This window comes from Dendrobates tinctorius, unplaced genomic scaffold, assembly GCF_039654945.1.
Source record: "Dendrobates tinctorius isolate UK_male_01 unplaced genomic scaffold, ASM3965494v1 ptg000003l, whole genome shotgun sequence".
Taxonomy (NCBI): domain Eukaryota; kingdom Metazoa; phylum Chordata; class Amphibia; order Anura; family Dendrobatidae; genus Dendrobates; species Dendrobates tinctorius.
This window is the reverse complement of record NW_027361671.1, coordinates 88246064-88271007: the sequence shown is the minus strand read 5'-3', so window position 1 is coordinate 88271007 and position 24944 is coordinate 88246064. Positions and strand designations below refer to the sequence as shown.

The 24944-nt window shown below is 41.2% G+C and overlaps 1 protein-coding gene across 1 annotated transcript in view; it reads left to right on the top strand.

Moving 5' to 3' along the window:
- Nucleotides 1-24944, top strand: part of HSPB8 (heat shock protein family B (small) member 8) — a 109865-nt gene that overhangs the window by 12687 nt on the left and 72234 nt on the right. The window contains exon 2 of the mRNA XM_073559432.1: nt 13396-13459. Coding sequence (XP_073415533.1) covers nt 13396-13459 — 64 coding nt within the window. The remainder of the gene's footprint in view (nt 1-13395; nt 13460-24944) is intronic.

Here is a 24944-nt window from a genome sequence, read left to right as displayed (position 1 = left end):
TCAGCTGTAACAGAGGATCAAATAATTAAATCACAGGTTATACTGAGTATTTTTTCACTCTATAACATGGGTCCTGTACATTGGATTGCATTTCCAGGGTGACAGGTTGCCTTTAAATAGATTATTACATATAAAATAGTTTATTACAAAATCAGCTTTGATATAATAAATGATATACAGTATGTTCATACTTTGGGAACCATCTTATCTGCAGAATTCATATAAAAGACACATACCGAAATCCCTGGCAATCAGTTGATATAAAACCAAAAAACTGAACCTCACTAAAAGATATCATTTATTAGATGCACAATAAAAATTGTGAACAAATATGGCATAGGTAACCAATAACAAATATATGTACTGGGGCAGAAAAGGGGATGTTTTAAAGATGTAAACTTTCAAATAGCAGCATATATTGGGTGCAAATAGGACAGTGAAACACAAATATTAGAACGGGTCAATATGTGCCTTTCATTAATGCATTATCAGGAAAATTGCCCAAAATTGCAATATATGTAAGTGGAAAGCTAAACCTCAAACACAATTCCAAGAAATAGTAAATCTGCACACCACAACATTTATCCAAAAGGGTAGGCATAGGTACTGTAGATAGTACAGACAAGGAAAAATAATAAAATAATAATGGCTATCCCTGTTAATTCCTACCTGACTGTAGAGGTCAGCACTTGGCACCATAAAATTAATAAATACAATATGGTCTGCAATTTTTATCGTCGGTACATTTCAACTGTGAGAGATGTTTCCTGTTGTTCTTAACCAAGTTTGCACACACTGCAGCATTTTGGTCCACTCCTCCATACAGAACTGCTCCAGATCTTTCAAGTTTCTGGGCTGTCGCTGGGCAACATTGAGTTTCAGCTCCCTCCAAAGATTTTCTATTGGGTTCAGGTCTGGAGACTGGCTAGGTAACTCCAGGACCTTGAACTGCTTTTTATGGAGCCCCTTCTTAGTTGCCCTGGCTGTGTGTTTCAGGTCCTTGGCATGCTGGAATATTCAGTCACAACTCATTTTCAATGCTCTTACTGAGGGAAGGAAGTTGTTGGACAAAATCTTGACTCCATCTATTCTCCCTTCAATATGGTGCAGTTGTCCTGTCCCCTTTGCAGAAAACACCCTCAAAGTATGATGTTTCCCCACCATGCTTCACAGTTGGGTGTTCTTGGGGAGCTACTCATCCTTCTTCCTCCAAACACAGCGAGTGGAGTTGATACCAAAAAGTTCTATTTTGGTCTCATCTGACCACATCACCTTCTCCCATGCCTCGGATCATCGAGATGGTCACTAGCGAAGTTCAAACAGGCGTGAACATGTACTGGCATGAGCAGGGAGACCTGGCATGCCTTGCAGGATTTTAATCTATGATGACATAGTGTGTTACTAACGGTAATGTTTGAGACTGTGGTCCCAGCTCTCTTCAGGTCATTGACCGGGTCCTTCCTTGTAGTTCTGGGCTGATTCTTGTCCTTTCTCAGATTCATCATTACCCCATGAGACCTTGCAAGGAGCCTCAGACTGAAGAAGATTGACAGTCATCTTGTGCTTCTTCCATTTTCTAATAATTGTGCCAACAGTTGTTGCCTTCTCACCAAGGTGCTTGCATATTGTCATGTAGCCCATTCCAGGCCTGTGTGGGCAGGTCTATAATTTTTTACCTGATGACCTTAGCCAGATCTTTGTTCTTGGCCATGGTGGAGAGGTTACAGTGTGATTGATTGAGTGTGTGAGCAAGTGTCTTTTATACAGGTCTGAGAGAACCAGAATTCTCCCTGGTTGTTAGGTGATCACATATTTATTTCATGAAAGAAAATGCAATTTAGCGATTTAAAAATCAAAAAATGTGATTTTTTTTTTTGTTTGTTTTTTATTTTTACATTTTGTCTCTCAGTTGAACTGTACCTACGATAAAAATTACATTCTTTGTAGGTGGGAAAACGAAAATCAGCCATCAGTGTATCAAATACTTATTTTCCCCACTGTGCAAGCTTCTAACATAAATGTTACCTATTCATAGGCCTTACATACTTTCATTCAGATCTCATAAATAAATCAGCGATTCTTCTCATAAATAAAAACACCCACCGTTATTCATCAGTTTGCTAGATCTGAATTCCAGTAGTGTTTCATCAGTGATTTTTCATGGATGAAAAAAAAGTACACTGCATAGCTTCTTCTATCCATAAGGCCATGTACACACATTCTCAATATGCTCAGTACTTTACATCAGTATTTGTAAGCTAAAATCAGGAGCGGAAAAATTAGAGGAACAACAAACGGATGGTACACAGATGCCATTTGTGTGCTGGCTGTAATTTTCAAGGACCCATATACTTGTATAGGTAATTTTGATTTCCCATGCTGATCAAAAACGGACATGTCTGTGAAAATACGGATGTAGGAACATCCCCACAGACTGTAATGATGTGCTCTATCTGTGAAGAACAATTCAAATGTTTAACAACTTATAGATATAGATTCTATGGATAATAAAACAAGACAGTATTAGGCTAAGTGCACACGTACCGGAACTCTCGCGGAAATTACCGCGAGAATTCCGGAATTCCAGTCCGCGGGAAAACCGCATTTTAAATTCCCGCGATTTTCCTGCAGAAAAACTAGCATTTTGCAAGTGTATTTAGCTTGCAAAATGCTAGCGTTTTCCAAGCGATCTGTAGCATCGCTGGGAGAACTGATTGACAGATTGGTCACACTCGTCAAACATAGTGTTTGACAAGTGTGACCAACTTTTTACTACTGAGGCCGCCTATGCAGCATCAGTAGTAAAAGATAAAATGTAAAAAAAAATAAAAAATGGTGTTATTCTCACCTTCCGACATCCCGCGCATCCGTTCCCAGTAATCCTTTGCGAAAATGCCCGCGATGACGTCCAGTCTCGCGGGATCGCGACGTCTCGCCGTAATTCGCGATGACGTCGCGCGAATGACCGCGAGACTTCGCGATCCCGCGAGACTGGACGTCATCGCGGGCATTTTCGCAAAGGACTACTGGGAACGAGAGCGTGAAGAGAAGCGGAAAGACTGCGCGGGACGTCGGAGGGTGAGAATAACAATATTTTTTATTTTTAAATTCTATTTCTTACAGGGATATGGTACCCAAAGCCCGGAGGACAGTCTCCTCTCCTCCGGACCGTGGGTACCATCCGCCATTGATCTGCTTACTTTCCGCATGGTGTGCACAGCCACATGCGGGAAGCAGAACAATGCATTCCTATGGGTGCGGGATCGCCGCGATTCCGCAAATTAATGAGCATGCTGTGGTTTTTACCGCGAAGCGATTCCGCCGCGGTAAAAACCGCAGCATTAGCACAGCATTGCGGAATCCCATAGGAATGCATGGGATGCTTATTTTTCGCGTTTTCGCGGCAAAATCGCGCGGTTAAAACAGCCGCGGAAACGCGAAAAAAACGCCACGTGTGAACGCAGCCTTAGGGTGTGTTCACACAGTGTGGATTCTCCCGCGGATCCGCAGCGGATTTCCCGCTTGGAAATGCACCTGCATTTTCTGCCAAGAGCGGCTGTTTTTGTGTGGAAAAATCCGAGGGAGAATCCGCACTGTGTGAACATACCCTAAGTAATAATATGCAGTGCTGTGAGTTTAGAAACTCAGATTCTCTGTTCCAGAGGATTCCTTGTCTGCGATCAGGTTTTTTTGAGAAAAGATGTCTAAGATTAAGGCTAAGTGCACACATTGCGGAATCCCGTGGAAGTTACCACGGGAATTCCGGAATTCCATTTCGCGGGAAAACCGCATTTTAAATTCCCGCGATTTTCGCGCCGAAAAACTAGAGATTTGCAAGCGTAATTAGCTGGCAGAATGCTACAGGTTGGTCACACTCGGTAAACATAGTGTTTGACGAGTGTGACCAACTTTTTACTATTGAGGCTGCCTATGCAGCATCAGTAGTAAAAAGATCTAATGTTAAAAATAATTTAAAAAATTTAAAATCGTGTTTTTCTCACCTTCCGACGTCCCATGCAGCGTTCCCTATCATCGCGATGCTGTCGGCAGGTCCCATTCCCAGTGATGCATTGCGGCAGTGACCTTTGATGACGCTGCGGTCTCGCGAGACCGCGATGTTATCAAAGGTCATTGCCGCAATGCATCACTGGGAACGGGACCTGCTGGCAGCATCGCTGATGCCTGGTGACGCTGTGAGGGACATCGGAAGGTGAGAATATGACGATTTTTTTATTTTAATTCTATTTTTTACAGGGATATGGTACTCCTCTCCTCCGGACCGTGGGTACCATCCGCAAATGTTCTGCTTACTTTTTGCATGGTGGGCACAGCCACACGCAGAAAGTAAGCAGAACAATGCATTCCTATGTGGGCAGAATTGCGGTGATTCCGCAAAATAATGAGCATGTTGCGTATTTTTCCTCAATGCAATTCCGATGTGGGAAAATCGGCAGCATTAGCACAGCATGTGCGGAATCACATAGGATTGCATGGGATGCTGTTTTTTTGCGTTTTCGTGGCAAAATCCACATTAAAAACCGCCGTGAAAATGCAAAAAAACCCAACGTGTTAACGCAGCCTAAGCATTTATTATTAAAGCGAACCTGTCACCTGTTTTGGCCGCTATAAGATGCGGCCACTGCCTTTCAGGGCTTATCTACAGCATTCTATAATGCTGTAGATAAGCCGCCCGATCCAATCTGCAAGTGAAGAAAAATAAGTTTTATTATACTCACCCGGGGCGGGGCGGTCGGGTCCGATGGGTGTCGCCACACATATTTGAATTTGACATGACATTTTCCCATACAACTTTTTTTTTTTAAATGCCATTTATGGTATGGATTATGGTACAATTTTATAGCTGCTCATCTTCTTGTAGAAATGTCCCCATCCTGGATACCTTCATGTAGTAATATCTTCATCCTGGTCTCCTTGTTGCAGCAAATGACCTCATCCTGGTGACCTTGTGTAGAAAATGTCCCCATCCTGGTCATCTTGTTGTAGCAATGTCCCCATCCTGGTCACCTTGTAGAAAATGTCACCATCCGGTCACCTTGTTGTAGCAAATGTCCCCATCCTGGTCATCTTGTTGTAGCAATGTTCCCATCCTGGTCACCTTGTTGTAGAAAATGTCCACATGTTGGTCACCTTGTTTTAGCAAATGTCCCCATCCTGGTCACCTTTATGTAGCAATGCCCCTATCCTGGTCATGTTTATGTAGCAATGTCCCGAACATGGTCATCTTGTTGTAGAAATGTCCTGATCCTGGTCACCTTCCCGTAGCAAATGTGTCCAATCTCCCTCTCCACATACACATAAAAAAAATCCTTTTCACCTGGTCTCATTCCCTCAGAGAACAGCAACCTCTTCCTCCTGCAAAGCTGGGCCATTGCATGACATCATAAGCTGCTGCGACACAGCGCCAATGTCATCTGCCGGCCTCTGATTGGCCGGTGGCTGGTATTGGTATTGTGCTGCAGAGAGAAGGTCTCAGCTCCACATTACATTTCAAGTGAGTGTGCATCCAAGGACACACATTCAGCTGAAATTAAGTGCTAGCATCGGCAGCCACTGGACCAGGCAGCGATCGTCACTGGGAGCGCTGGTGCCTGTGGGCTGCATGAAGATGCCTCAGGGGTCGCATGCGGCCCGCAGGCCACATGTTTGAGACCTCTGCATTAAACAAAAGAAATAAAAATCATCAGCTGTTCAAATATATTTGCCTTGCTTAAACCCATGAATCCATATAATGGCTGTCAACATCCCCCAAAAACTGCTAACTATTCAAAGACCATAACAAAGGCTAATAGGAGCAATGAATATATTTTTGCAGGGCTGATTGGACGGACACTATCCCCTTTTACATATTATTATACATATACAATATATCATTATTGCATGCATGTTTGTGACTGCATCACTATTGGCCAACAATAATATGTACTGACATCTTATATATTATCTGTCATTATGAAAATAGGAGAATTCAGAGTATAGATGGTTAGAACAATAAACTTTAACACTAGAACTACCGGAGGGGTCATTTTGACCCTTTTGCTATTTCTTTTTCCTATAATTTCTAAAATTTTAACAAATGAGTTCTGACTTTTTGTGACTTTTATTTATTCATGGTAGTGTATATTTTAGGACACAAAAATGAATTGTAACTTTTTCAGGGGCCCGGATTTTACAATTCATACCTATAAGTACTGAAGGGGTCAATTTGACCCCATACATAAAAGTAGTAGTAGGCAAGTCACCTAATATTACAGAGTACAGAAAATCATAGTGCTTCTCCCTAGTTGTAGAGTGTAATTGTATCTTTGCATATCAGGGATGATTCAGCATTTTGTTTTGTCTAAACTTGTCTGAACATGTTTGATCCATGTCTCTTGTAGCGATTTCTGTCTGCACTTCAGTAGCAAACATTACAGTTGAAGCTACAATCCTGCATGTTTGTACAGTGTCGTTTTATTACTTCTGCGATCTTACAAGTCCCTTTTTGCGACGTATATTTGAAGCATGAGTGAGCAGAGGGGTCTGACAAGTGATGAAATTTTGAAATGTCTTCAGAATTTATCTGAAAATGAGTCAGAAGAAGTGGCCCATCATCCGCAATGTCTGAACCACAAACAAAAGGACAAGAAATCCACAAGCGTCGAAAATGTGGAGTTGGAAGATGCAACGAAAACAAAACAACTAAAACTTGCGCAAGCTGTAACAAACCAGTTTGTGGAAAATGCACTGGGAAAGTGGAAGAAAGTACTGTTTGTGTTAACTGTTGGACACCGCATGCTATGACCATGTAAAAGGAAAATGTGTGCTGTACTTGATCTTAACACTGTTCCTACTAAGTTAAAATAAATGTTCTTTAATTTGTTGGCAACAAAAAAGTTATTTTTACTCCAGAGTCAGTACTTTTGAACGAGGGTCAAAATGACCCCTAATGGTAGTTATAGGTATTATGAAACATGCGGTAGTTCTAGTGTTTTAACAGAATATGGTTTTCCGACGTGACCATTGTGATGAACATAAAAAGGTTGTGGCAGATACCCAAAATATGACTTCCCCTTGAGAAAGCAACTGTTAACACATGCTAAATGCGCGCTGGGGACGTCAATACCTTCTTCTGATAACAACCTGGGTTTTCTCCATTTATGGGTAAGATGACTCCTTGCATTCATTATATGGATTACGCCCATTGGGCTTGAGACTCTTTACATGTTGATGTTAGAATTGAGGCATGGCTTGATCTACCCATACATAGATATACTGCAACTCTTTACACATTCCCTGATAATCTGAGTTTATTTGTCTATTCGTCTTTAATATGCATTTTTAAAAATTGTTACTCTTTTATTAAAGTTTATTGTTCTTACTATCTATATTCAGAATTCTCCTATTTTCAAATGTTTATTTGGAGTGGTTTTCTTCTTGTGAATAATTACACCCACTGCAGTGTTTTTTTTCACAAGTAATATGCTTTTTTTTTTTTTAATATAAGCTGTCATTACGTCTGATCTATTACAATGGGAACATCAGTATGTTATTGGACATAATTGCACCCACTTAGCTTCCAAAAGTGTCTTACATGTGAGCTGAAAACAAAGCATTTCCTAGTTCACATCACTCTCTAAGGCCCCATTCAGATATTAGTGTTTTTCAAGCACACAAAAAAAATGGTACGATTGTCATCAGTGTGTCAGTGTTTCATCAGTGTTTTTCATATATGGATTAATAAATTACCAAGCGTCTCCTATCTTGTGCAATGCTAATCATGGATAGCACACAGATGTCATCCACGTGCTGTCCATGATATTCACCTAGCCCTAGACTTGAATTGGAACTTTAAATCCATACTATTTGAAATGAGACTTTTTGCAAATACTTTATGTTGACATATTTGCCTCTGAGCAGCGCTATCGCTGCTCACTCACTCCCTATCACGTGACCCCTGGCTGCAGCCGCCGCTGATGTCACATCAACTTCTGTACTCTGCGCGGCTCTGACAATGAAAGCGGATGAGGTAGGGAAAGCTTCTACAGCGCGAGCTGGACACTGGTCTGTGACCTGTGGTCAATCGCCGCCCACAGCCCATTCAATTCAGAGTCTGGAACTTGAAGTGACATCACTGGATGTTAGCTTCGACTGCAGCCAGGGGTCATGTGATCAGGACTTAGAAAGCAGTGATAATGCTGCTCAGAAGCAAATTATGTCAACATAAGGTATTTGCAAAAAGACTTATTTGACAGGTAGTGCAGGATAGGGCAGTGTACAACAATGGCAGCAATAAAGCCGGTTTCACATTTGCGGTCGTGTCTGCAGTGTTTCATCCGCATACATCCGCATGCGTCACGCGTACCTATCTTTAACATGGTGTACGCATGGACATGCATTTGCAAGCATTCGCCTGCGTTTGCGTCGTTTCGCGGTGTGCGCTGGGGCACGGCAAATGCATCATGTTGCATTTTTTGCGGCGTCAAATATCCGCAGTCCTCTGCATGCGGATAACTGCGGATGAAGTGCGTAAAAAAACGCATTACTATCTATGGGAACGCAAGCGTGCGCAACAACATGCGTATGGTTTGCGTTCCAGAATTTACATAATCCATGCCCATTGGGCATGGCTTGAGCAAAAAAATCACCTGGAAATAACACTGGCCTTTTGAACGCAAACGCATTAGCATGCGTTTGCATGCGTTTTTGCATGCGTTGGCGTTTGCCGACGATACGCTGCGGACTCAACTTCAAATGTGAACCTAGCCTAACTCTTTTACAAGGTCAGTCTAATGAAAATCTACATTGCAGAGCAGGATCTGAAGCCACATTTTCATCAATGGTCGACAATCAGTTAATGTATCAAACTACTAGTCCCATGATATCTACTAGACATATGGTGAACATTTCTGACTAGCATGGGCTGCATTATGCTGATGTATTTGATCAGTTTATTTTTAGATCCTAGAGGAATAATACTATTTGTAAGTATATTCAGACAACTGGAGTGTGAATATCTTCAGAGCTGCAAATGACCCTTCTGACATCTCCAGTAACAGCTGCACCAAAGGGTCATGTGCAGGAGAATAAATTAAGGAACAGCTGATAGGGAGGGATGAAAGAAAGCACAAAGTAACAGCTCAGATCATTTTTATAATTAATATGCATTAAAGAATCTAAGTAGCTTATTGCCATATCGTTGACTCCTGCTTGCTACTTTTTAATCCAATTAAAGAAATATGGTTCAAAAGGGTGTAGGAAAATAACACAGATAATTTCCAGTAGCAATTGAATCTACTCATAGATTTAATTGCTGTCACTAAAGTACAAATCTATATATATATAAAATTGAATTTATATGTGTGTATCACCAACCAGTCACAAAGGATCTTTCATTTCACCAGAGCTGTTTAAAAGAAGCTGAGCTGTGATTGGTTGCTATGAGCAACAGTTTTCCTTGCAACCAATCACTAAGCATCTTTCATTTCACCAGAGATGTTTAAAAGAAGCTGAGCTGTGATTGGTTGCTATGAGTGGGAGAAATCTAGCATCCCCGGGAACATAAGCTCCCAGCCATTGTCTACCCCCCAGAAAGGAGCAGAGAGCACATGACAGAAATGAATCACACCCTCCCGTGCTCATATACCCCTCACACATCCTCCATCCCATAGGCACATCTTCGCTTTTAAAGGGATCTCCGGTATGGAAGTTAGGACAAATCTCTCAGCGCTCTGATTCTGATCCCAGGCTTCTATTAAAGGGATCATTGGTATGGAATTCAGGGCAAATCCATTCAGTGCTTTGGTTTTGACCCTAGGCCTCTCTTAAAGGGATCCCCGGTATGGAAGTTAGGACCGTTCCACTCAGCGCTGTGATTCTGACCCCAGGCCTTTCTTAAAGGGATCATTGGTATGGAAGTTAGGGCAATTCCAGTAAGTGCTCTAATTCTGACCCCAGGCCTCTCTTAAAGGGATCCCTGATATGGAAGTTAGGACCTTTCCACTCAGCGCTATGGTTCTGACCACAGGCCTCTCTTAAAGGGATCCCTGATATGGAAGTTAGGACAATTGCTCTAAGCGCTCCAGTTCTGACAGCAGGCCCCTCTTAAAGGGATCCCTGGTACGGAAGTGAAGGCAAATCCATTCTGCGCTGTGGAACTGACCCCAGGCCTCTCTTAAAGGGATCTCCGGTATGGAAGTTAGGACCGTTCCACTCAGCGCTGTGGTTCTGATCTCAGGTCTATCTTAAAGGGATCCCCGGTATGGATGTGAGGGCAAATCCACTCTGCACTCTGATTCTGACCCCAGGCTCCTCTTAAAGGGATCCGTGGTATGGAAGTGAGGGCAAATCCACTCTACGCTTTGGTACTGACCCCAGGCCTCTCTTAAAGGGATCTCCGGTATAGAAGTTAGGGTAAATCCCTCAGCACTCTGATTCTCACCCCAGGCTTCTATTAAAGGGATCATTACTATGGAAGTTAGGACCATTCCACTCAGCGCTCTGGTCTGACCCCAGGCTGACGAGATGATGTGGGATATTAGGGGTAGTAGTCCGGTGGCTCTGGCTGACGGGATGATGTGGGATATTAGGGGTAGTAGTCCGGTGGATCTGATGGAATGATGTGGGATATTAGGGGTAGTAGTCCGGTGGCTCTGACAGGATGATGTGGGATATTAGTGGTAGTAGTCCGGTGGCTGTGACGGGATGATGTGGGATATTAGGGGTAGTAGTCCGGTGGCTCTGACGGAATGATGCGGGATATTAGTGGTAGTAGTCCGGTGGCTCTGCCTGACGGGATTATGTGGGATATTAGGGGTAGTAGTCTAGTGGATCTGGCTGACGGGACGATGTGGGATATTATAGTGAATGTGGCTATGTGGAGTGGGTGGGGCTCTACACTCAGCTTTATATATATAGATATAATCATTATAATTTGTTATAACTAACCATAGTTAGTTACTATGCCCTGGCAACGCCGGGCTCTTCAGCTAGTATTAACATAAAAATGACTCATAATTTAAAATTAGTTAACAAAAGCCTCCCATTTCATCTCAGAGTTATTTAACATATGTGTCATTAAATATGTTATCGGGTCAGGCAGCAGAACAACCTGAACCGGACATAAAGATATTATTAATTAAAATTTGTTAGTGAAATCAATATTTCCTTGCTACATAGGATTTATGTAATAAATAGGCCACTTTTTCTGTGCTCTCCAGAGGCTGATTTTATATAAATTCCTATTTTCTCATATGCAAAAAAAACCTAATGGGGGATTCCCATTGCTAGGAATATAGATCAGGAGAGCAGACTTCCTGTTGCAAGGCATGTAGATCAGGAGAGCAGACTGTCAGTTATTACATGTCTCACACTGGTAACGCCTCCTAATAAGCTCTGGAGGCAGATTCTCAGGGAGATAGGAAAAAAGTGGATTTCTCTTGAATAAAATATGAGATCTTCAACTTTAAATGACCTACATGTATGTAGGAGGGTGAGCTTACTGACAGATTCCATTCAATCTGGGTTACAATACTGACAGACTTAATATGTATTTTGATAGGATATAACCTGGAAGAAAGGGGGAAATGCGAGAGCGTTATCTAAGCATAGTATATCAACAGGGACCCTTACAGCAATGGATATAGATATGCATAAAACTTAACCTTTAATGCAATCATGATAAAAGACAAATACGACCACACGGAACAAACAACCGTGTCACCTACTAAATACTACAATATGATCCTGATATCACAAGCTACCTGACAACGGAGGTTGGCACCCTACACAAAAACGAGATTGGCGCCCCCGTTCCACGACGGCTGTATCCTGAAGCTCTTAGATGACCCTGAGTAAGTGCCACACTTTTAGTCACTCAATCACCCAGAAAAGGAGTGTACAGGAGTTGCCAAACAGGTAGTTGGGTAGGCAACAATAGAAAAAGTGCAAAAATAGTGCAAAAGACAAAACATCAAGTGACATGTGCAAATTAGAGTACCTAACTTTCCGTCCCCTATACTGAACACCTTCCTGTCTGTGGAGGTAGGCACCCTACTGGTCAGCGGAATGGCGCCCTCGCTCCACGACTGCTCACCCTAAAATTCGCCCTATTGTGGCTAATAATCAGAGAAGGGTTATGACAATGATATATAAGGAAGGCAAATCTAATAAATATTAGATAAAATGCAAATGCCAATAACAATTTGTTGATTACAAAAAGAGGGTACTCATATTTAGATGGTGGATGAAAAAAACCTCAATGCGTTTCTCCTAACCGCATCATCAGGAGGTGGATAGTTAGATGCCATGTGCAGGAGAATAAATGGCATCTAACTATCCACCTGGAAGGTGTTTAGTATAGGGGACGGAAAGTTAGGTACTCTAGTTTGCACATGTCACTTGATGTCTTGTCTTTTGCACTATTTTTGCAGGTTTTCTATTGTTGTCTACCCAACTACCTGTTTGGCAACCCCTCCTTTTCTGGGTGATTGAGTGACTAAAAGTGTGGCACTTACTAAGGGTCATCTAGGAGCTTCAGGGTACAGCCGTCGTGGAATGGGGACGCCAATCTCGTTTTTGTGTAGGGTGCCAACCTCCATTGTCAGGTAGCTTGTGATATCAGGATCCTATTGTAGTATTTAGTAGGTGACACGGTTGTTTGCTTTGTGTTCCGTGTGGACGTATTTGTCTTTTATCATGATTGCATTAAAGGTTAAGTTTTATGCATATCTATATCCATTGCTGTAAGGGTCCCTGTTGATATACTAGTTGAATTATTGACCTTACTGGTGGTTTCCACCAATGTTTGATAGAATCACTATCTAAGCATAGTATTAAAGGTAATCAATGGAAACAAGGTGGTAGAGGTATTGCTCACCTTATAAAGTTGTACAAATAGACACAACTCTGGGAGAAGTCAAATCTCCAAATGAAGATCCTCGGTGGTGGCTTGCCGACAGCGTGGTTGCTGTAGACAATTCTGCGAACAGTTCCAACGTACAAAAGGTAGAAGAGAGAGAGAGATTAACCACGCCAAGTGTGCTTCCTGTTGATGAAGAACAAGTATCCGGAGGTGGAAAAAATCCTTTATATTGTAAAAACTCTAGTATCGAGTTTGTCACATTGACGCATTAAAGACATAAAAATTATTTTAAAAAAAAAGTGAGAAACAACGCGTTTTGGCTTTTCAGCCTAAATCGGCCGTCATATGTATTTTGGACAAGGTGCTAATTTGTTATATTTCTAATGGATAATTCATCATTAAAAACATTGATGTCTTAATTTGCATGTTTTTCATGAATTTTTAATACCAGGATTATAATATTGCTATAAGTGTGGCTTGAGTTTAGGGAGTATGTATCTATACCTTATTGTGTTCTCTGTTGTCTCTAATTCTAGGGACTCACGAAGAACAGCAGAAGGAGGGGGGGATCGTCTCCAAGAACTTTACCAAGAAGATTCAGTAAGTTCTTGTTACTGCTGATCAAAGCTGCTGACCCCAGACTTTTTGCCATTTAGAAAACGCCAGCAATGATCACTATCTGTACGTGGCTAGTTAAAGCTGCATTTATTAGGGACAGTAAAATGGGTGGTAGGAAAACGATACCAGAATTAGTATATTATCATTCTATTAACATGCACATTGCCTGTATGTTAGACAAATGCATGATTAAATACAATTTACTGTTTAATAAAATCACTGGCTTTACAAGCAGCAGCGGTACTATAATAAAGCATGTTATTAAATGTATCACTTATACTTCACAAACCAATTAGAATGCCCTATAACGATAATATACATACAATAGCTCCAGAAGAGCTGCCACTAACCCACTTCTGCTCGTAGGCTCCCTAGTAGCCATGCAATCTGACACGTAATCCCACTCATAAAGGCAGTAGAGATAATTGCCGTACATACAAGCGTAAGTTGACACTTGGCTTACTAAAAGTAAACTCATGCTTTATCCATAGGAAGAATACGCTTATTGATTTCAATGCAAAAAAAAGTGTTATGCATTTATTCATTTTCATATTCGCTCCCAATAAACATTAGAAGGGTAGATTTCTAGACATATTCTATTGCTCATCATATCTTCAAAGTGGCGTTTTATATATGCTAGGCTTAGCAGAAAGTAGAAATATATTTTTTTGCTAAGAATGAGAAGAAAGGTCAAGCCTACAGACAAGACAGCTGTGATAGTTACGAGACTAATGAGTCATGATATTTTCAATATACATACAAGTTTTTATAAGATCTTCCTGCTAAAAGACACTGGCCCCGATTGATCAAAGTTTTCCATCAGTTCTGGCATAAAAAAACACTTTGAAAAGTAACAACATTTTTGCACAGCAGAATATTGAGAAAAAAATTAGCAACCTCTGGCAAGCGGAATAAAATAGTTGTGCTTTTTTCTTTAATTTTGCTTCTCCATTGAGGAGATATTAGAATCAAACTATTTGACATCTAATGAATTAACTTTTTTAAGTCCAAATGGGTGTTATCAGAGTTTTCACCTGGGGAACCCCTGTATGATGCTGACTAATTATATGCAGGCAGCAACACTCAAAGTAAAGAAGATTATGCCCTCATTATAGCTTAGAGCTGATTTCAGTTTATGATATGTATGACACAGAGCACTGATCTACTGGCCTAACATCCTGCATGAAAGTGTTGGGAGATTAGAGCACAGGTGACATATATTTTGAATAAGGTTCCTGTGGAGGGAAGTGCAGCTGATTTTAGCTGTGTCACATTATAAACCTTTCTCCCTCTCCTATCAAAATCAATTCTGACTCATTGCTTCTCTCCCCCATACTGCCTGTCCAGAGATGTATCAGTATCAAACTTATGTCTGTTATGTGAAACTTGTAATTGCTCTGCTGTGGGAGCAGCGCAGGATGTCATTATATTTCACACATTAGTAGTCGAGAACAGACTGCTTTTTTGTGAGATGTAATGACAGCTCTTATCTCACTGAAGAGTGATTATAAGTTGCTTGAGCAAAGCAGACATAATATGATACTGATATACTCAGTAATCAGGAGAGCTGCTAAAAGGGTTTGTAATGTGACATAACTGAACTCATCTGTCCTGCCCCTCCCCCCACACTAACTCATGCAGGAGATCAGAGCTGTATCGTTATATCTCACACACTGAAAAACCTGCTTAAAGCTTTGGTAGGGACATGTTTTTTCCTTTGAGTGTTGCTGCCTGTTTATGATTGGTCAGCATCATACAGGGGGAAGAAATACATACATCCAGTGAAAACTCTGGTAATGCTCACTTGGGCTTTTTGGGGTTGTCTGGTCTTAGGATACTTTCACACTGTGGTTTGGCACCCGTTCATTGGTCCCATCAGAGCTTATGTTCAACCCCCCAACAAAACGGGATTTGGGCATAAGCGCCAACTGTGCAAATAGACTATAATGGTGATGACAGAGTGAATGTGTGCCAAGGGTTGATTGATCATGTATTGTTTTTACATTGTGCAAAATGGGAACTTGTTTGCTATCTTGTGGCCTCTTAGGGTACCGTTACACCTAGCGATGCACCAGCGATCCCGACCAGCGATATGACGCTGTCAGGATCGCTGGTGCATCGCTAGGTGGTAGCTAGTGAGCTGCCACACAGGCAGATCTCACCAGCGACATCGCTGGGGACGGGGGTCGCTACTTAACCGTCAGACGCGGCGATCCTGCGTCCTCCCGCCTGGCTCCACGCGTCGCTCGTCGGCGCCACAGGAAGCGCCGCAGGAAGTGACCAACGAGGAATGGTCCAGGAGCTTCTCGCGCGATCAGCGATAACCAGCGGGGGAGCCGGTCGGAGGTAAGTATCACATGCAGTGATATCGCTAGCAATATTGCTGCAACGTCACAAAATCGGTGACTTTACAGCGATATTGCTAGCGATATCGCAGTGTGTAACGGGGGCTTTAAAGGCATTACAGATTGTGGGATTTAAGGCCTTGAGATATGCACCGATCAATCAAGCCACTGTGGAGAAGTGTTCAGCTCACTAGGCAGAAACGCTTAGCTCCAAGCATGGGAGCCCGCAAACTGCAGTGTACCCCATAGACTTTCTATTATGCTAAAGTAGATCTGTAGCCAAATTTATCTATAACAAACATTATTAAATAAATCTTTTACACCTGATGATTCTACTGTACCTACTTTGAAAATCCATTACAGAACATAATTCTCAAATTAAATTAATAATTTTAATATTTAGCAGGGAAATTGTCTCAAAGGATTATTCATCCATTCTTGACTGGATTTTCAGAGAAAGTATTCTAGCCTCATTAGGTATACAAGTTCTTTTTAATAATGCAGGTAATATATATTGTGAATGCTGGTGACCAATCTGCATTAAAGAAAATCTGTCAGCAGGTTTTTGCTATTTAATTTAAGAGCAGCATGATGTAGTTGCAGAGAGCCTGATTCCAAGGATGTGCCACTTATTAGGCTGTGTGTAGTAGTTCCAATACAATTAGTATTTTAGCAGCAGGAGATTATCACAGCCTGACTAGGTCTCACATGCACAGCAGTTAGGCTACTATGTGTAAGCCCGCCCCTACCACTGATTAGCAGCTTGCTGACAATTGACATTGTAGACAGTAAGCTGCCAATTAGAGGTGTGGGTGGGTTATATACAACTCAGCATTCTGAGCATTGCTACATCTACTATCAGAGAAAACAGGGATTTTATCACAACTGCACCAAGCAGCCCAGTAAGTGACACATCGCTGGAATCAGGCTCTCTGTGTGGACATTATGCTGCAATCAGATTCAATAGCAAATACCTGCTGACAGATTCCCTTTGACGTTGGTTTGATCTGTAGAATTCATTTTGGTGAACTTGTTACATTGTATTAGATATTAGAAATTCTTCTAAATCACTTGCCATTAATACGGCTGCAAAATTTCAATCATCCGTTTCCCTTAGACAAGTTGAAGAGCCTCTGGTCTCACATTCTCGTCTTCTATACGTGCTATTGTAAAGCCTGTGGAAGACCTTTCCAAAAGTCCTTGTATGGATGAAAATGTATCGTTAGAGCTGGATGCTTGCCATAAACGCTGCTGATTCCTGTCTTCAGCTCGCAGAAAGTTTCAGAAGTTTCACAACATGCACATGTGATCGTCGTCCAAGCTCTGCAGATTAAACAAAAAGTTACAAGGAGGTGTAAGGCAAACATTTTGTCAGCTTATTTAGACACAGCGTGCTGGAAGAACACGTGCAGGAACCGTCTGTTCCCGAAGTTTATCGAGGACTGCTCCCATGATATGGGGCTTTTGTTATACAGTACTAGAGGCTTCTAAGTCATCCAGCCATACAGTATATCTATAGCATGTAAACCAATAGTCGGCCAGACAGTGGATCTGGTAAAGTGTTTGAGTAGTTTAGTTTTTCCAGGGTCTTTTTTCTCTCATTTTCTTGTCACTATAACACTTTTAGACATCAAAACTTAAAAACAAGAAATTACAGATTCATTGCTGTAATGATCCAGGCACCCATTGCTGAGAATTTCCAGAGACTGTTATTTTTACTTGTCTCTGGATAATATACAAGTTACATATTATTTATGCTGAGTATATAAAAAGATGTTTGGGCTTTGATTAGTTACAGAGAAGCATTATGAAGATCTGCGAAAAACAGGTTTAGGAGGCAGTGAGGTCAGAGCAAAGAGTGCAAATAATAGAGTCTCTCAATGTACAGTCAAATAATGAAGGGTGTGGTGAGATTTACTGGGATTGTATTTCATCTCTGGTGCCAAAACTCCATGGAGATTCTACAAGTGGTTATAATCACTAGTTAAGATCATGGTAATCTTTACTTGATTCAGTAATATGGATCATAGAAGTTAAAGGGGTTTTTTCGGTACGTCAACATTGTTGATCCTTAGAATAGGCCATCAATTTTTGGGTAGTGGTGCTGTAACTCCAGGCAAAGTGGTGGTGTAACACCCAGCATCCCACAGATCACCTGTTCCCAGAGACGCAGGTGGCCAGAAGGGCTCAGTTACTGAGCTGCACAGCACATCGACTGTAAATTGGCTGTAGCTGGATACTGTACATCCATCCCTGTTGATTAAAATAGGAGCAGATATGAAGTATCTGGCCAAAGTCACTTACATGCTATTCAATACTTAAAGGGAATCTGTCAGTAGGATCAACGCTCCTAAGCCGTCTATATGGGCATGTAGGTCATAGGGAGCTGAATAAAATAATACATAGATATCTGCGGTCCGATGTCTTATTCCCGAGAAATCCATGTTTTCCTTATATGTAAATGATATGTTCAGGACCATAGGACAGACACTGATCTGCATGAGAATCTGCCTACAAAGCATACTATAAATAAAAAGAGGAGTTACCAATGTGATATGCAGTTGTTATGAGTATGATGTGTGATGGCCGCTCTCTGCTCTCCTGATCTCACTGCAGAGCTGTGTGTGATTATACCTGACACATCTGAAAGTTCCTCTCAGCTTCAGCTTCTATCTCACAGGCAGACAGTTTGGAATTTTAGAGCTGCAGCTGCGAATGTGTTTGTTATGAGGCAAAGTTCAGTTCTACTGTTCTGTTTTAGTTTCATATCTCACACTAGTAACAGCTCCTTTTATTTAAAATAAGCTCTAGAGGCAGATTCTCATCCAGATCTATGTCCTGCCCATAGTCCTGAACAGCTCATTTACATATAAATAAAGGGGATTTATCTGGAATAAGACATCAGATTGCAGATATTAAGGTGTCATTTTATTCAGCTCTCTAATAGATGGCTTAGGAAAGTTGATCCCACTGACAGATCCCCTTAATACACCAAAACATTTTATATAAAAAGAAGAGCATTGTGTGCCATATTTCTTTTATTATGGTCTGATACAAGGACTGAAAAATCTTGAAGTTACTCACATGACATGGTGTTAAAAATTGCACTTTTTAAAGAAAGGAGAACTGAGCAGCATCAGCTAAGTGAGGTGATGTGAGAGGCCTGCCGAAATATATGTATATTTAGAACATGCTTAGAACTGTGAACACTGGGAATTACAGTACCCTTATTGACTGGCGTAGAACTGGTGCAGGACAAGAGAAGTCTTGAAGATGAAAGTGGGAGATGCGGATTATGAACAATGTACATCTTAAATCACTAGCAGAACAGAGAGCATGGGTAGGGTGGTAGACGTAGTTAAGATAAAAGATGTAGAGAGCTTTGTGAATGTAATAAGTTTTTTATGCATTCTGTAGTGGATGGCCCGCCAGTGCAATGGATGGCACAGGGTGAAAGCATTTCTTTTTTGATATAGGCTTCAAATGTATTCCTATAAAACTGTGTGAGAAGAACATAACTTTATTCATGTCCAAAAGTTTACTTATATTTAAGAAACAGAGTGCTAACATATAATTAACCCCAGCCATGTGTTCATATGTATCTGGCAATAAGGAGAGATTTCTGTTGCCTAGATAGCTGTCTCAGATGTATGGCTGGCTCCCTGCCCGAAACACCATTGCTGCTTGACATTGACATCAAAATCCCTGCCAAATCCATCAAGGTCAGCGGTGCATTAGCAGAATGGGGCTTGATGAAATCTGTCCAAAAAATTCTTCAAAAGGTACATCATTTTAGTGGCATAACCTCCAGTGCATCTGACAAAAATGCCAGTCTTAACGATAATGCTCTATTAAAGTGTATCTGTGAAGAAAAGGCAACACTGTAGCTGATTCAGCCATCAGCTATGTCTTCCGACTCCTCAATACACATGAATGGTCAGTTTGGCCGAATGTTCATGTGTTTTTACAGGGGAAAGTGGAGAAGGCTACTGCCAGACAGCTCTGACTGCGGCTTATCCTTTGAATAACAAATGCATTGGGCATTGAATTTGCCGAATTCTTATCATCTGTTGGGGGAGAGTCAGGAGACCCCAATGCACATTGGATGGTTGGCTGATCCCATCAATATCAGCAGATTCTGACAACTTTAGTCTAATGTATATGGTGACCTTGACTACCAGAACCCTCATATTGACACATAGGAGAAGTGTTTGTATAGAACTTCACCAAAAGCTTAAACTTTTGTAGACAATGTATATTATACAGTATGTTCACCTCATTGTATAAATAGTTGCATACACCAAGAATAAGAGCAAGAACTGTCATCTGTATATCACAACCACTCCTAATCCTCAGATATTCGTGCAGTATAATTGATAGGCGAATTAACATACCCACCCAAATTCTTTAATGTAATCAAGTTGATTATTTTTTTAATTAAATTCTTGATATGTTTGATAATTACTTGTCAACTGTGACAAATAGTTGGGTGGGTCTTTAAATGCTTTATATTTTTGTGACCTTTAGTTTTACAAAAGTTTATAGTTTGGGGATTTACTTTGTCTGTTCCATGCTATTTCTGCAAAAAGAATAGCCAGCAATCACTCTAAGTGCATGTCCAACCTCTAACATTTTCTTCTTTCTAGCCTAATTATATCCAAAATTCTGTACTGATTGATTTGCTAATATATTATTTAAAGCGGTTGAAGCTCGGCTTTTCTCTTATTGACCTCTAAATCTTCAGCATAGATAATGATACATTTCTGGTTACCTGGATTGGCTGCTCGCAGGAGTCTAGATTATTCCACAGTTTTATTTTAAGCACAATATAGTGTATATGCAGCATGAAGTAGGCTCCTAGACTTAGGGTACCGTTACACTTAGCAATTCCCCCTCACGATGCCGACAACGATATGGATCGCTGGTGCATCGCTAAGTGGTCGCTAGTGAGCTGCCACACAGGCAGATCTTACCAGTGACATAGCAGGGGTCGGGGGTCGCTACTTACCTGTCAGACGCGGCTATTCTGACGTCCTCCCGCCCGCGTCCACGCGTCGCTCGTTGGCGCCACAGGAAGCGCCCGACAAGAAATGGTCCAGGACGTTCTCGCGCGACCAGCGATGAGCAGTGGGGGAGCTGATCGGAGGTAAGTGTCAGACATAGCGATATCGCTAGCAATATCGCTGCTACGTCACAAAATCGGTGACGTTACAGTGATATTGCTAGCGATATCGCTATGTGTAACGGGGGCTTTATTTTAGAAGATGCAGCCAAAACTTTAACAATTAACACTGTAAACAGGGAACATGGAGCTCCGTAAAAAAAAAAAATAGAAAACCGAAATGGACATACAAATCAGCTCTGTATTTTGACCCCTATTTGTTGAACAAATTTCACCTAAATTCCGGCATAAATCACTTTAAACTGTTGCAAAATTTTTGTTTAATTTGTAACAATAGGAACACTTTGCAAATTGTAGATATTACCCAGGGTACATGCACATGACGTCTTAGTTCCTCCGGTGGAGCCATCATGTTTATCGGCATCGTGAAAAGCATGCTATTTACGGAAGCCGCTCTACGGCATCTTTGCAGTTATTTTGTGGTGGCTCTGCTGCAGGCAACTTTTTCTCTAGATTTTACACTCTAGTAACAACTAGCGATCAACTGTCTACTGGAAGCAACCCAAAGATGGAGGGTGCTACTTCTTTAAACTTCTTTCGGACAATGAAATGGATAAAGCAAGTAGCAAAAGTCGGAACAAATACACAGCAATGTTGCCTTGACATTGCTGTGCATTATATTAATGGAATCTTCTTGAAAAAAATGTCTTCTGCACATACTCTAAGAAATGTATGCGTACGCCAGATAATAAGGAGGTCCAGTAACAATAGTATATAGCATGACATGTCCTTTCTGGTCATCAATGGTTAGAATTGTAGAGTGCTTACAAAACAAGCAAATTGTCTCCTATTAAAAATCTATTCTCAAGAATATTGGGATTTTTCATTCTATAATTTACTGCTTGTGCCTGGTTTACTGGCTACCTCAGAATGGGTGGTTTGCTAGACAATGAGCATGCTCATGCAAGATATTTGCTATTCAGCTTTCAAGTGCTGCTCTGAAGCTGGCCAATTGAGTGGATCCAGCTAGCTTCAGTATCCCTGTCAGAGGCATTCATAGAAATCATGGGGCCTTGTAGCAGAAGTTTTATTTGAGCCTCCCCCCATATAAACTTAATATTGGTCGGGGTCACAGAAAAGCAAATGTCTCAACTTTGCATCCCTTACAAAGTGATGTTCCTCCTATTGAAACCCTTAGATTGCCCTTTCATTGCCCCCGGTGTTGCTATCAGTGTGTCAAGAGTGGGAGAAGAGGGTTGCATTGACAATCCAACACAATGGGCAGCACTTTGAACACATTTTATAAGTGGTCATAAACTTTTAAATAACTCATGAAAGAATAAAGTTAAGTTAAAACCAAGCACACCATTGTTTTTGTTGTGAAATTCTCAATAAGTTTGGTGTGTCACATGACCCTCTTCCCATTGAAAAAAATAAAGTTGGATCCAAAATGGCTGACTTCAAAATGGCCACATGGTCCCCAACTATCTTGAAAAGTTCCCCCCTCCCATATACTAATGTGCCACAAACAGGAATTTGATATCACCAACCATTCCCATTTTATTTAAGTGCATCCATACAAATGGCCCACCCTGTATTATGAGTCCCATATGGTCCTCCATACATTATTATGGATCCCATATAGTTCTCCATGCAGTATTATGAGCCCGATATAGTCCTCCATACATTATTGTGGGTCACATGTAGTCCTCCATACAGTATTATGGGCATCATATAGTCCTCCAAACTGAATTATGGGTACCACATAGACCTCCAAACAGAATAACGGGCACCAAATAGTCCTTCATACAGTATAATGGGTCCAACATTAAAAATAAAAAAGTAAAAACTTACCTCTCCCTGTTCCCTCGGTGCTCTGATCTCTGCAGTACATGTAGTACTCCACACCGGGTCACCGTTAGTTCTCCATACAGTATTATGGGCACAACATGGTCCTCCATACAATATATATATATATATATATATATATAATGACCCCCATAAAGCCCTCCAAACAGTAATATGGTCTCCACATAGCCCTCCATACACTAAAATGGCCCCCACATAGCCCTCCAAACAGTATAATAGTCCCCACATAGTCCTCCAAGCAGAATTATGGGTATCACTTAGTCCTTCATACAGTATAATGGGCCCCACATTAAAAATAAATAGATAAATAAAAACTCACCTCTCTCCATTGCCTCGGTACTCTGATCTCTGCAGCGCATCTTCTGACCTTCTGCACTGCTCATCTGAGACTGCTCAGTAATGTCGCAATCGCACTGTCTGCTCTGAGATGGCAAGTAGCTCAGAGATGTAGATGGAGAATTATGGGTGAAGGACAATCAGCTGACGGCTGCTTCTCCCATCAGTGTTTGTAATTGGATCCAGGATGCCGATAAAGTTGAAAGTATGATGCCGGGATTAGGGGTCCAGTTCCAGCACTGGCACTGTCCCCCCATCACATGGGCCCCATAGCGGCCACATGGTCTGCCGCCATTAGCTGTATGCCTCTGGTCCCTGTGATCTGATGCTGCAGAGCCAAAGCTGGGAGAGCACATGTTCAGGTTGGTGGTTCAACCTGAACTCTGGCAGTCTTTAGGAGTGCACCACCCTGAAGGCAGGAGGCAGAGAAGCGGTGAACTCCTGAAGTCAGATCATAAGCATACACTTTAAGCTGAATATATTTCACCTAAACTATCTCATAGTATGTGTTTTTAACTCCTTCATGCCACGGCCACTATTTGTTTTTTCTTTCCCTTATGTCAAGAGCCATCACTTTATTATTTTTCTGTTCACATAGCCATATGAGGCCTTGTTTTTCGTGGGACAAGTTGTACTTTTAAATGACACCATTTATTTTATCATTTGGTGCACTGGAAAACAGGAAAAAAAATTCCAAGTACTTTGAAACTGCAGAAAAAGTGCAATTCCATAATTGTTTTGGGAATTTTTTATTTATCATGTTCACTATAAGGTACAACTGACATTTTCACTGATACACTATTCGTATAAATACAATGTTTTGATCACTTCTTATTGCACTTTTTTGCAATGTTGCAGCGTCCAAAAAAAACGTAATTCTGGCTTTCAGATTTTTTTTTATTACACTGTTCACTAATCAGATTAATTTAATTTAGATTTTGACAGATTGGACTTTTACAAACGCAGAAATATCAAATATGCATTTTTTTAATGGTTTTATTTTTAATGGGGCAAAAGAGGAGGTGATGTGAACTTTTGTATTTTTTTAAATGTTTTCATATTTTAATAACCTTTTTTTCACTTTTTACTGTATTTGTTAGTCGTCTTAGGGGAGTTAATCTTCTTGAAACTGTGTTTATCTGATTATACTATAGATATCAGTGTATCAACACTGCTATGTATAGTAAAAATCATGTTCTCCTATAAATGCCAGCTTAAACACTGGCTTTCACAGGAGAATCGTCATGACAAGCACGGAAATCTTCAACAGAACCCCAGCTGTCATGGCATCCCGTCAATGCCCCACGATCATTTAATGGCGCTCCCCCCAGTTGGCCCATGTTAAATGCCATTGTCAGACATTGACAGTGGAATTTAACAGGTTACCAGGTGGAGCTACACTGTAAAAGGCTCATGATAGCTGAAAAATTCTGCCATCATCAGTCAGGAAAGATGCGGGCTTGGCATGAGAGTTTGCATCAAAGGTAGGGACACAACATATGACATAAATGTATGTTATATATCGGGAAGGGATTCCCAACTCTCCCAATCAGGCAGTGCATTATTGCCCATAAGAATGCTGGGGCAGAGGGACTCTATACTGTCCCTAAACCTATTCTATCCCTAACCCCGGGGCTACTCCTTGAAGATGGAGATGCCCAGTTCCTGTACCTCTCTGTGCTGCTACCAAATCCTAGGCAGCTCCCACTCTCACCCCAGGGAGGAAAGGGTCAGGAGTAAAAGGGGCAACATAGGCTGGCCAGACAGGGAAAAACCAAGGTACAATCAAATGACA